This window comes from Papaver somniferum, chromosome 1 (genome assembly GCF_003573695.1).
Source record: "Papaver somniferum cultivar HN1 chromosome 1, ASM357369v1, whole genome shotgun sequence".
In the NCBI taxonomy this organism is placed as follows: Eukaryota; Viridiplantae; Streptophyta; class Magnoliopsida; order Ranunculales; family Papaveraceae; genus Papaver; species Papaver somniferum.
Window position 1 is genome coordinate 68,133,916 of NC_039358.1, and position 12,803 is coordinate 68,146,718.

General features: G+C 37.0%; 1 protein-coding gene across 2 annotated transcripts; it reads left to right on the forward strand.

Moving 5' to 3' along the window:
* The first annotated feature begins 2,222 nt into the window (after positions 1-2,222).
* On the forward strand, positions 2,223-12,392 carry LOC113290023 (5'-3' exoribonuclease 3-like). Of its 2 annotated transcripts, XM_026539494.1 has the most exons (23): positions 2,223-2,546; positions 3,526-3,628; positions 3,720-3,796; positions 3,888-4,079; positions 4,228-4,347; positions 4,494-4,556; positions 4,859-5,005; positions 5,122-5,286; positions 5,487-5,564; positions 5,721-5,807; positions 6,318-6,689; positions 6,864-6,959; positions 7,084-7,179; positions 7,862-7,932; positions 8,825-8,953; positions 9,052-9,128; positions 9,203-9,243; positions 9,366-9,440; positions 9,561-9,718; positions 10,179-10,283; positions 10,370-10,445; positions 10,798-10,985; positions 11,208-12,392. In XM_026539494.1, the coding sequence occupies exons 1-23, from the start codon at positions 2,343-2,345 to the stop codon at positions 11,971-11,973; spliced, it is 3,486 nt and encodes a 1,161-aa protein (XP_026395279.1). In that variant the 5' UTR covers positions 2,223-2,342; the 3' UTR covers positions 11,974-12,392. The 2 variants fall into 2 exon arrangements, with proteins under 2 accessions (XP_026395279.1, XP_026395288.1); XM_026539503.1 differs by lacking the exons at positions 2,223-2,546; positions 3,526-3,628 and having other exon boundaries at positions 3,892-4,079.
* The last annotated feature ends 411 nt before the right edge of the window (positions 12,393-12,803 follow it).

Consider the following 12,803-nt stretch of genomic DNA (forward strand, 5'->3'; position numbering starts at 1 on the left):
TCAATCTGGACTAGGTCCCGGGGTTTTTATGCATTTGCGGTTTCCCTGTTAACAAAATTCTGGTGTCCGTGTTATTTCTATTCCGCATTATATTTTGTTATATAATTGAAATATCACAGGTTGTGCGTTTGAATCAATCAATTGGAAATCCGACCTTTGGTTGTTGATTGAAATTGATTGATCCTTGAACATTGGTCTTTGATACCGCTCAAGTGATTTCTCTTGTATTCAATTAGACTCGCAGATTTCTATTTGCTTGAGAAAGAATTGAATCAAGAAAGAGAGATATAACTCTTTGATATACTTTATTAAGATTGAGTCTAGTTGATTCTCTTGAAAGTATATTGGAGTTTGTCCATACAAATTGCTAATCGAAATAATAGGTGAGGTTGTTGTACCCCGCTTTTTCAAGATCGAACTTAGCTTGTTATACACAAATGAAAAGTGACTTCATTTAGATATGAGTAACCGTACCTAAACGTGTGCACCTTCTTGGCTCAACAATAGGTAACCGAAGTTAGCCATATGAACACTTTCATATCAAACTTATTCCTCTTAATCACAACTAGTTCAAATGACTCAAATGAAACTAGTTATAGAGTTGTTCAATTATTTATATTCTCATAGAAGTATACAAGACACAATTGAAGCAAAATCGATTTTGATTCACTCGAATCAAGTCATGAACATTATATCCACGATTTGCAAAAGATTGCATTCCTTATTATATAAATGTATTAGTTCATGAAAAAACCGATTCTATAACTTAACCCACTCAAGTATGCAAACGGGTACGCATACTTAAGTAGCCGGACTTGGACTGTGTCCGACGATATGCGAACGTGTACACATACTATCACACATCCATAACAACAGTTGAATCAGTACGCGTACGGGTACGCATACAAAAGTTCACGGACTTCAACTGAGTTCGCCAGTACGCGTATGGGTACGCATACCAAGGCTCCCGAACTTTACCTGACCTTTCCAGTACGCATACGGGTATGCATACTATAGCGGTCTTGGATCAACATATATGCAAGTACGCATGCTATATCTATAATCCAATTTTGGTTAAGTGTTCTAAACTCTATTTCAATGATTGAAGCTTTCTTAGAGGATGACAATAGTTGTTTTCATTAACTATTCGCATCAAAGCGATTTTCAAGATATTGAAGTAATCAATATGAAACATTCCAAGTCTACATCAAATGACTGCATCACACAAATCATGTAAGATGTTACCAGGCAATTTCCACATGAATATCTTTTGACTTTCGTCAAGAATATAAGATGAACTTGGTTAAAGCGAAAGCTTACCAACACATATTTCGAGAAATATGTAAGCGAGTTAAACTCAGCTCGAAATATCAAATATGTATAATCGAATGCTATATAGTAATACGTTTTTTGTCTCAAGAAGGGAGATAGAGTAGAAATAGACTTTACGAGTGATCGATGAGTTTCAGTTTCCACATACCTTTTGTTGATGAAGTTCCACAAGCTCTCCTTAGTAGTTCTTCGTCTTCAATCGATGAACGTCGTGAAGTCTAAAGCTCAACTACACCATCTATCCTAGTCCGAAACATTACTATAAGTAAACTAGAAATCAAGACTTATAATTTTGATCACTAAACTTGACAAACAAGTTTGAAATATCAACGCTTGCGAGTTCGACCGAGCAGTGCTCTTACAACAACATCATTACCTTATTAAAATATATAACTTATGGGTCTACCGAGCAATTTGATAAAAGCTTCATTTCCATCAAATTGATCACTGTTGCAAGGTGCATATCGATGTTGTTGTTTGAAATAGCTGCAAGGTGAACAAATTTGATTCAATTCACTGTTCTTTCAAGGAAAAAGATGGTGTTGCACACTTCGTCCACTTGATGTATTTTAGCATATTTCTCTTCATCTTTGTCAAGATAAGTGAATATAATAGTTCACGGGAAAAAGAATAGCCCCCCAAAGCTTGAATCCTGATCCTGTCGCTGGTTTATGCGTAGAGTTGCGTGGAAGTGGTGTATTTACGTGTGCCCCTGCTGCAAAGACTGTCGAATATTTTGTCCCAACATGCATCACCAGTTTCAATCAACAAGGAATAAATGAAAAATGTCAATCACAAGAGTATGAATGACGGCGAGTAGCCATCAATTACATAAACACCCTTATGTTTCAACTCCCTACACAACTAAGTGAGGGCATAATTGTCTTACACCCTTTAAGTCATCAAATTCGAGCCCTAATCTAGAGCAAAATCGAAAAAAGCTATGAGCTTGAAAAAGGAATTTATCTATCTATTCTTTAATTTTTGGAGTTTTTGAGAGATCAGTGGAAATGGGAGTTCCAGCCTTTTATAGATGGTTGGCAGAGAAGTATCCATTAGTAGTAGTAGATGTTAATGAAGAAGAAGCAGTTGAAATTGGTGGCATTAGAATACCAATTGATACTAGTAAACCTAATCCTAACAATATCGAATATGATAATTTATACCTTGATATGAATGGAATTATTCATCCTTGTTTTCATCCAGAAGATCGGGTATGATTCATTATATTTTTCTTCTCTTCATTTAATTGTTGATTTTGAATTGACTCTTTATGAATTTTGAGTTGGTTGTGCAAAAAAAAGCTGAAGTTGTTGATGTTGTCTAGTTGTTGGAATTTTGAATAATTTTTGGAAAATGATCAACAGTAAAAATGGGATTTTTAAAAAAAATGAAACTGAACTAGCATGGTTAGCTAGGTGCTTCTTTTGGAGATGGAAATACCTAGGTCATGATTAAAATGAAATAATACATGGCCGGTTAGAGTTTCTGGCTTAAAGTTCTAACCTTGACAGTATCTAATAATTTTGTGATAACCTTGTTAGATGGTTGGCCAGCAAACTAGAATTTTGTCATAACCTTGTTAGATGGTGACGAGCTATGTAGCATACTGGTTGAGTTTCATTTAGCTTAATTGACTAGTATGCTACGTAGCATCATTCTCTTGAATAATGTCACTCGATAAATTATGGCTCTCTATAAAGCTACTTTCACTTAATTGGCTTCCTTGGTCTATGCATCATTCTCCTTTATAAGTATCTTTATAACTTACTTTATGCGCGGCTCTACCTTATATACAAAATACCGTAGACGGTAGACATACAAGTAGCACTAGCACCACCTGAGTTAGGCAGATTTTTTGATGAGACTGATTTTTCGCCCTGCAAATTTATGTCAAAATATATCACCGTTTTACTGGTAGAAGAAAAGCCCCTTTCAATTTGATGTTCAGGATATCTTTAAATTATTATCCAGTTGGATATGGTAGGTAACTTTGTAGTTTCAGACTTTTGTATTTTTTTGTTGTGCTGGAAATCCTCTGTATGAGGAGGTCGTTCTCACTACTAGTAGCGTTAGGTTCATCTCCAAGGGCTCCTAGTTAATTTCTGGTTGTGAATGTGTGACATTTGCTGTAGATTGATGTAGTGTTCACACAAAAGACATGTCTGAGCTGTTTCATTTTTCTATATTCAGCCCGCTCCAACAACTTTTGAGGAGGTCTTTCAGTGCATGTTTGATTACATTGACAGGCTTTTTGTGATGGTTCGACCACGAAAGCTTCTCTATATGGCTATTGGTGAGCGTCAAAACTGAGGAATTCTTACGCATTCCTATGCAATAACTGATGTTTGTGCTTCATTTTTTACCCATTTTTTGGGAATGTGTAGATGGTGTTGCTCCAAGAGCTAAAATGAACCAGCAACGTTCTAGGCGTTTCAGATCAGCTAAAGATGCAGCAGAAGCAGTACGAGCTCTTGTACTTGTTTTGGTTTGTCATTTCTTCATAACTATATAAGTGGCACATGCATTTTAACTTTGACTATCTCCCTGCATAGGCAGCAGAGGAAGAACGCCTGCGAAAGGAATTTGAAACGGAAGGAAGAATGCTTCCTCCTAAACAGGAGTCTCAAGTATTTGACTCGAATGTCATCACTCCTGGAACTGAATTCATGGCTGTGTTGTCAATTGCCCTGCAATATTATGTTCATCTTCGACTGAACAATGACCCTGGTTGGAGGTCCATTAAGGTATTTTCAATTGATTCCTCGTATATGTTACTATTTGCTTACGGTTTCCCACTGTTATTGCTTAGATGTTTACATTCTCGCTGCTGGTGCTCGCATATGTCAATAAATTCTAGACCTTATCAAAAAAAAAAATTGTTTTTTTGTGAAGGTTGTCCTTTCTGATGCAAATGTACCTGGTGAAGGGGAACACAAAATAATGTCATACATCCGTCTCCAAAGAAATCTTCCTGGTTATGATGCCAATACACGTCATTGCTTGTATGGTTTGGTATGTGTTTTATCTTTTGTGTTTATTTGTGGATATGCTTCTCAGTTTCAGAATAAAGGCGTGATCTTTCTTAGTTTAACATCTTATCTCTTACTATTTTAACATCTTATCTCTTACCATCACTTGCCGTTTTGATTTCCTTAAAGGATGCAGATTTAATTATGTTGGCTTTGGCTACTCATGAAGTGCATTTCTCTATACTTAGGGAGGTCAGTTTTGTTCCGCTCTTTTCAAAAGGTGTTACTCTTACAATTTGATATTAGTGCATTATTTGTCACGAGAATTATATCTATCCGCCAAACAAAATAGGACATTTATTGTTAAGTTACCAGTTGGAAGAGTGTTTTTCTTTTCTTCCCTTTTCTTAGAATTTCAAGTTTTGTTAAGTTACCAGTTGGACAACCTTTCTGCATATAAGATGGATATACCAGTTCTTGACCTTTCTAGTTTAATTTTTTTCTTTCCCTCCGTGTGTGCTGCTAATGACTGTACTTTTAGGTGGCGCTTTCAGGTTGTTTTCACTGCACAACAAGACAAATGCTTCCTGTGCGGTCAGATGGGTCATCTAGCGGCAGACTGCGAAGGGAAAGTAAAGAGAAAATCTGGTGAATTTGACGAGAAAGATGAAGCTGCAGCTGTTGCTAAAAAGCCTTACCAGGTTACTTTCTGTTCCTGCCTGTCTCAGAAATCCTCATTGGATGGTGGTTTGCATGTATAGTTTCTTCTAGTATATATTTTCAGTACTTGATTTACCAGCTTGTACATCTTTGACAGTTTCTCAACATATGGATTCTTAGAGAGTACTTGGAACTGGAAATGAGGATGACGAAACCTCCATTTGAGATTGATTTTGAATGCATTGTCGACGATTTCGTCTTCCTTTGCTTCTTTGTTGGTAATGATTTCCTGCCTCATATGCCAACTCTGGAAATTCGTGAGGTACGTTATCTGTTTTCTCATAATCTGTGTCTATAAGTTTTGCAATCTCCGGAACAACTCGAGAATCTCATTGTCTAATTTTTTAGTCACTACAAGTTATGTGTTAGCTGATGTTGCAGTATCTTTAGTTACTGTTTGAAAATCCCAACAATGTTGGATGTAAGAGTATTATAATGATTTCTCTCTCAATTGGTGCATAGGGTGCCATCAACTTGCTGATTGCTGTATACAAAAAGGAATTTGAGTCAATGGGGGGATACTTGACAGATGGATGCAAGGTATTTTGTTGTGATCATATTCATCCTATTGAGTTTTTCCTAATTCTTCTTATTCTATTTAGCTTCTGTATTATTGAAAAAGATTTCAATACATTATCTGATTCCATAGCAGGACTGATACCTATTATGGGGCATGCTTTCTCTTTTTCCTTGTAGCCGAATCTTAGCAGGGTCGAGCACTTCATTCAAGCTGTCGGATCCTACGAAGATGAGATTTTCCAGAAAAGAGCGCGATTGCATCAGGTTATTTTAATGTCCTGTGATAGGTCAACCTTAACAAAAATAGTATATACTGCTATTCCTGAAACTTATGGACCTCATGCGAAAGGCTGCTAGTAGGTACTAGTCATAAATGGAGATTGTTGATACGTTCTATCCTTGTTATCATAAGCTTTAATTAAAAGCATATTTTGAAGTCTGAAAGTTGTCCAAGGCGAATATCTAAGTAGAAAAGTACATGGCACTCATATATGAGGACTGATTAAAACTTGCTTTATAGTTTTACCATCCTACTATGTGGAACTTGTGTGTTGCTAGAGGAAGTTCTCTTTGAAGTTTGACTGAATACTTCCTTTTTCATGTTCAACCGGGGAAACATTATTTTCCTTTGAGTTTGGGAAACACAGTACTTCATAGAGTCCATACATATTTGATCTGAAAGTCTTCTTCATTGAGTGATTGTAGTTAAGTTATAATTGTTCAATGAAGTTAGGTAGTCACTCCTAACCCTGGAATTCTGCTTTTTTATCTCAGCGCCAGAGTGATAGAATCAAGCGTGAAAAGGCACAAGCAAGAAGAGGCGACGATGCAGAACCTCAGTTCAAACCTGAATCTTTAGTCCCTGTTGCCCGTTATCATGGTTCTCGTCTGGCTTCTGCCGCCACACCTTCTCCATTTCAAAAGACAGGATCTAATTCGATATCAGCGAAATCCACGTCTGTTACAAAAGAAAGTGAGATTAGGCAAGCAACAACAAGTTTCTCAGTTTTGGACATTAAAAGCCAGCACTCTGAAGCATCTAATGCAAGTGAAATTCATTTGAGAGCTCCAAAAGTTCCCCGCATTTCTTCAGGGGCAACAATCGGTGCTGCCATTGTTGAGGCTGAGAACAGTCTCGAGACAGAAGTATGTGGTATTTTGTAGTTCAAAATTACTATAACTGCTAACTAAGTTCTTTCCAGAATTTTATTGCCATTTTTGAAGAAGTTCATGTAGCAGAGAAAATCTATGCGTTTGTTATTTAACTTTGGTGGTGAGAAATAACTAGATGTATTCTTTTTCTGTCTTTATTTTTGTTAGATAAGTGAAAACAAAGACGAATTAAAAACAAAGCTAAAGGAGGTGCTTCGTGAGAAGTCGGACCTTTTTAACTGTGACAAACAGGAGGAGGATAAGGTAGAACTTCTTTTTCATGTGGTTAATTTGATGGGTTTACATGTCTCCTCCATACTCCGGTGAATGGGTGCTGATTTAGGCATCTTTTTGTGTTCGCATCTAACTGCAATCTTCATGTTATTAGATAAAGCTGGGAGAATCAGGGTGGAAAGAAAGGTACTATAAAGAGAAGTTTTCTGCAAACACTCTAGATGAAATTGAAACTATACGAAAGGAAGTTGTAAGTTGTATTTCTGGAACCCGCTGTTTTGTTAGTCTCTGTTTCCTTTTCCTTTTATTTATATGCCAGTGTTACGGTTCATACTTCCTCCTGCTTAGAAATGTTGTTCCGAGAATTTAATTATCTCTGTGACTCTGTGAAGACTTAAACAGAGACGCTTCACTTTGCAGAGATAGCTGTTTAATGAAACCCTATTGTCCCTCTGAATACTTACATAATTAAATGTTTAGATTGAGATGTCGTGCAATTGGCTGAGGTTTCAGCTGTAGAATGGCTGTGAACATTTAGCCTTAAACTACGTTACTCCTTTGCGGTGATGTCACAGAGCATTTATTAATTTAACTAAGCATTTTAATGAACATTCTATGAAACCTTTATGATGATGTCACAAGCATTTAGAGATTCTATTAACTAAGCATGTAACTGAGCATTTTTGGATCATTATGGTAGTTCTCCTGTTCGAAGTCTTCCTCACTTAGAATCTTCACGTGGGCATCTTTTCTTCTCTTGAACAGAATTCTGTCAACATATGGTCAGAATTTGTTTAGTGATTGAAAAGTTGTTGAAGCAGTTCGTTTTTCAAATATTTGGCCTCTCGTAATTACCTTGTGAGATCTTATCCTTCATTGCTCAAGGTTTCTGGATTTTGAAGGTTGATAAAATTTCTTTATTCCTTCATTAGGTTCTAAAATACACAGAAGGTTTGTGCTGGGTTATGCACTACTATTATGAGGGAGTTTGCTCTTGGGAGTGGTAAGTGTGCTTGTAACTTGCCATTTTGTGTTCTTTTTCTTGGGGGGGATTTTCCTCAGAATGTTTATAGTTGATATTCGCATGTATATATATTTTATGACGGGATCTTGGGATGTGTCAGCTGTTCTACTGAAGGGCATATTTGCTTTGTAAATTCCCCCACTGGATTTTCTTAATATAATCTGTCTATTGTGCAAGCAAAACTGTGTGTTGCATTCTTCTTGATTTTCAACTGCTGTTTGTTTTTTTGGTGTTTATGACTTCTTTTTGTACACAAAGACAAAGATGTACTAAGGATTATAAAGTTCATGAGCTGTCTTTTTTATAATACACTACCATCACATTTGCTTATTATAGTTTTTTTTCTTCTTTTAGCTTTACTGATGTACCTTAGTAGGATGTTGTTGTGTTTGTTTAGTTGCTCTATTTCATTGGGAACAAAAGGTATATCAAACAAGCATAGTCCTACAAAAGCTAAGAGAGTCACTTCGAAGAACACCTAAACCTGGAACCGTAAAGGCATAAAAACCCCACAGGTTACAATAGTAAAATTAATTACCCATCTACATCTTTGTTTGCGTTCCAGTTTCTTGGAGTCCATTCTGCTCCTAACTCCTAGGTCCCACTGTTGGTTGCTAGTCTAACTTATCAACTCATTTCGAGGAATAATATGTAGTATCTTATTGGTTTATCAGTCGGAAAATAAGGATGTTGTTTAATGTTTTTGTATATTTTATTTTATTTTTGATCGATAAAGAATTTGGTGCTGACTAGTTACGAACTTAGGGTCATTTGTACCATCATCCAATGACTTTACCACTGTACCACGTGGCATCGGCATGTTTATGTATTTTTCTTTTTTGAAAATGTTGTTGGCAATACCTGATTCCAGGTTTTATCCATATCACTATGCGCCCTTTGCCTCTGATTTGAAGGATCTTGATCAGCTGAATATAAGTTTCGAACTAGGTTCGCCATTCAAACCGTTCAGTCAGCTGTTGGCTGTGTTTCCAGCTGCAAGGTTGCATTCCTTCTTTTATCCTTTCACTTGTGTTCTTTTTCCAGTTTTAGTATTAGTTAAATTTATGTTTTGAATTCTTTTTTTTTTCTCTCTCGCAGTGCTCATGCGCTACCTAAGCACTATAGGAAACTGATGACCGATCCGGCATCTCCTATTATTGATTTTTATCCTACAGGTAATTCTTTCTGGGTTTCTGATACTTCCCTTGTGTATGCCAATCTCTTAACTTTTTTTACCTGCATTAATCAGATTTTGAGGTGGACATGAATGGAAAGCGGTTTGCTTGGCAGGTCTGATTCTCTTCTCATCTGTTCTAAAGGCTGAGTATTGTTTATGGATATTATGTCTCTGGATAGTAAACTTTGTATTTCTTGGTTTAATTTCTAACCCTTATTTACTTATTTACTTGAAGGGTATTGCAAAATTACCTTTTATTGATCAAGATCGCCTTCTTGCTGAGGTTGAAAAAGTGGAACATACATTAACGGTAACTTACTTAGTCATGCTATCATCTTTTATGGACAGTTTTTATATTACAGTGAAAGATAAAGATAACACCTTTTTAGCTTCTGATAAATAATTGTATACTACGACGTGCGTGCTGTAGGAAGAAGAAGTGCGTAGGAACAGTGTAATGATTGACATGATTTTTGTGACGCTATCTCACCCTCTCTCTCCGTATATATTTTCTCTGAACGATCGTTGTAAGCAGTTATCTGACAAAGAACGTATTGAATCTAAAGAAATAATTGACCCGAAGGCCAGGTTTGTATTAAGAGTCTTTAACTATAGAAGCTTGTAGATGTACGCATTAGCTTTTATATTCTTTTACTTGTTTTTGCTCGCATATGTAAATGTATGATACGAAATCAAACGGCCAGTGTAACTGTTATCGGATTCATGCTGTTGCTGGTTATCTTTGCATTACGATCTTCGTATACTTATATTTGTGTCTCAAATGCTACTCCCTTCTGCAGAGAATAGTTAGTCAACGTTTAAATTCCTTCCATGACAGTCTGGACAAAGACTTGTCAAAACAACATACTTTATCATGTATACTTGTGTTGCCATGTAGTTCCAGTATCAGCGAAGCTGAGTTGTTGGCTTTGATGTTGTTTTGTGCACACCTGGATAGTTGTTGATGCTAGCTATTGTTCTTGTTGTCCAATAATATTTGTTTTCTTTTGCATTAACGTACTGATTCTTTTCCTCTTCATATTTACAGTGGTGGAATGAATGGATATCTATCCCTTTGTCGTGGAGATCCTTGCCCTACCATCTTTCGCGCTCCTATTGCAGGAATGGACGATATTTTGAACAATCAAGTGATGTAATTTTTTTCATTTCCTTTTTGAGGCTACTTGCTTCCATAAAGTTTCTAGCAATTCTTATTCATGATTTGTTGCTTGCTTCCAGATGTGCCATATACAGACTTCCAGATTCACACAAGCACATAACTCGACCTCCAGCTGGGGTTATTTTCCCAAACAAGGTAACTGGCCCCTGGGCAACATTTCAGCTGATCTTTTTATTCATGGAAAACTTTTTTATTTGCTTGTGTCTGGACAAGGACATGGTAATGTAATATTATAACGGAAAACGAAAGTATAGTTCTGTCTAGTGGTATTATGTTCCTATTTGAGACAAGAATCAACTATCAAGGTTCCGTGAAATTGCTTTTTATTACAAGGAGTTTCAATGCTACTTGTTTGTACTTGCATATTTCCAAACTTCTCTAATATTCAAGTTTACCATATGAACCTTGGATTTTGCTTGTTTGTCGAGCCTGTACACCCTTTTTAGTTTAAAGAAGTCTGGCATGTCCTATCTGGTTCTTTTTGCAGATTGTTTCAGCTACAGATTTGAAGCCACCTCCTGCTTTGTGGCATGAAGATAATGGGAGAAAACCATGGCATGATGATAATGGGAGGAAACCATGGCATGACAATACTGGAAGGAATTCACTTCATGATGATAGGGGTCAGAAACAGTGGCATGGAGATAATGGGAGGAAACCATGGGAAAGTGGAAGGTACCTTGCTATATTATTTTTAATACAATCATATCACATTATTGAATAGAGACTCATGCCAAGCTAAGAAAGTGACGCAGATTTTTGTACCCTTTCACCCCTCGCAATGTGATTGAGATCCCGTTATTTGCTGGTGGTAAAAAACGGAACAATACAAGACGACTCCTTTTCCTTCTATAGCTTTGACGCATTTTAACCACTTATTTTCTTTGATTTTATTAGGCAAAACCCACCCGGAACTGTTTCTGGTAGAGAACTTGGTGAAGCAGCACGGCGTCTCGTTGTCAACAGCCTTCAGTTACCAAGGGAGGTACAAATGCATGCAGTTCCACCACCATATAATAATGGAACAGCTCATTACACGAAAGGTAGGGGATATCATCATGGTCAAAGAAATGTTAGACCAGCACCAGTACCAGTACCATTACCAGTACTACTACCACCAGTCTACCCTTCTCGTACAATAAGACCTATTCCAAATCAACCGGTCCACGGATATGGGAACCCATATGCTTCTGTACCTGCCAACCTTGCATATGATCAAAACCTACAAAGGCCATCCTATCCTCCATATGCAGCAACAACCAACACGAGAGGGCAGCATCATCCAAGGATGTATCGTGGTAGTGGTTTCCAACAGTCGGCAGGCTCACCAATTCCAGATGCTAATATGCTTCACTATCCTCCTAGAAATGCACCCCCAGTAACAGTTGGGGTTCATGTTCACCACCAAAGGGATAGTGGATCCTACAACCATGGGGCCACTCAACGACCGTATGGAGTTAGTGGTAATGGTCATCATCACCATAATCGTCATCCACAGCAGCAACAGCAGCCAAGGGGACGCGTGTGGGTTCCTGTAGCAAATCAAAGTAGTGTAGGCAGAGGTTCCAGTCAACCTCAACAATCATCAGGTAATAGATTTTCAGGTTCAGGTAGAGGTACCAATAAAAGGCCACCGCCGCCCCACCCTGTGCAAGATAGCTAATTAATTTTTGTTACCCTTAGTGTCTTATAGGTGCCATGAGATTAGTGTGAAATCTTGTAGTAATTTTTTTTTTTGGTAAATTATAAAATCTTCTTACCAAATGAAAACCAAAGATACAACCGAAGTTACATCAAAACATCAAAAAGACCACTACTCTGAAACTCAAGAGAATCGAAAAAGAAGGCCTAGAAGAGTAAGTAGCTCTCATTCTCTGGAACAACTTCATTATTTACTTCACTTGCTTGCCTTCTAGTGACAGTTTGAGATTTTGTCACTTAAGTAACTTTAACAGGTTGACTTTTTGTTTATTCAATACTAACTCCCTTAGCTTGCTTGCTTTCCAAAAATGGTTCAGTGTGAAATCTTGTACATCATTAATGTTATAAACCTCAATCAGATTTGAAGTTCAATTTCTTGAATCTTTCTGATATTTGTATGTAGTGAACGTCTCCACTGTTTGCTTTTTTGCGGCAATTTTTTCATTACTTATTATTATCAATCGTATAATACTATTGGCAGCTGATTAACTTGATGATATGAAGGTTTGGGTTGATGAAGTTGTGGAGGCGATGAATTGTATGTTTATTAAGATACAGAGTTTACTATTTCAACTGAGATATAACATCTCTTGTAGCGATACAGTTATCGAAGAATGAATTATTGAAGTGAATAGCTATTGCCTGCAAGGATAAATGATAAAAGAGTGCCTCTTTTGAACCATTTATATACCTGAAAAGATGTGTAACTGTGTTGTGTGTAGTCTACACCTCATTGTACATGGTATTACTATTGTAATATGCGTTAAGTGCAGCCAAATTCCATCTGGAGAT

Bases quoted from the DNA above. Each gene is read 5' to 3' on its own strand.
- LOC113290023 (XM_026539494.1), top strand. From the start codon at position 2,343: ATGGGAGTTCCAGCCTTTTATAGATGGTTGGCAGAGAAGTATCCATTA. The intron at 2,547-3,525 runs GTATGATTCATT...TTCTATATTCAG, and splicing joins GTTTTCATCCAGAAGATCGG to CCCGCTCCAACAACTTTTGA. The intron at 8,954-9,051 runs GTTGCATTCCTT...TCTCTCTCGCAG, and splicing joins GCTGTGTTTCCAGCTGCAAG to TGCTCATGCGCTACCTAAGC.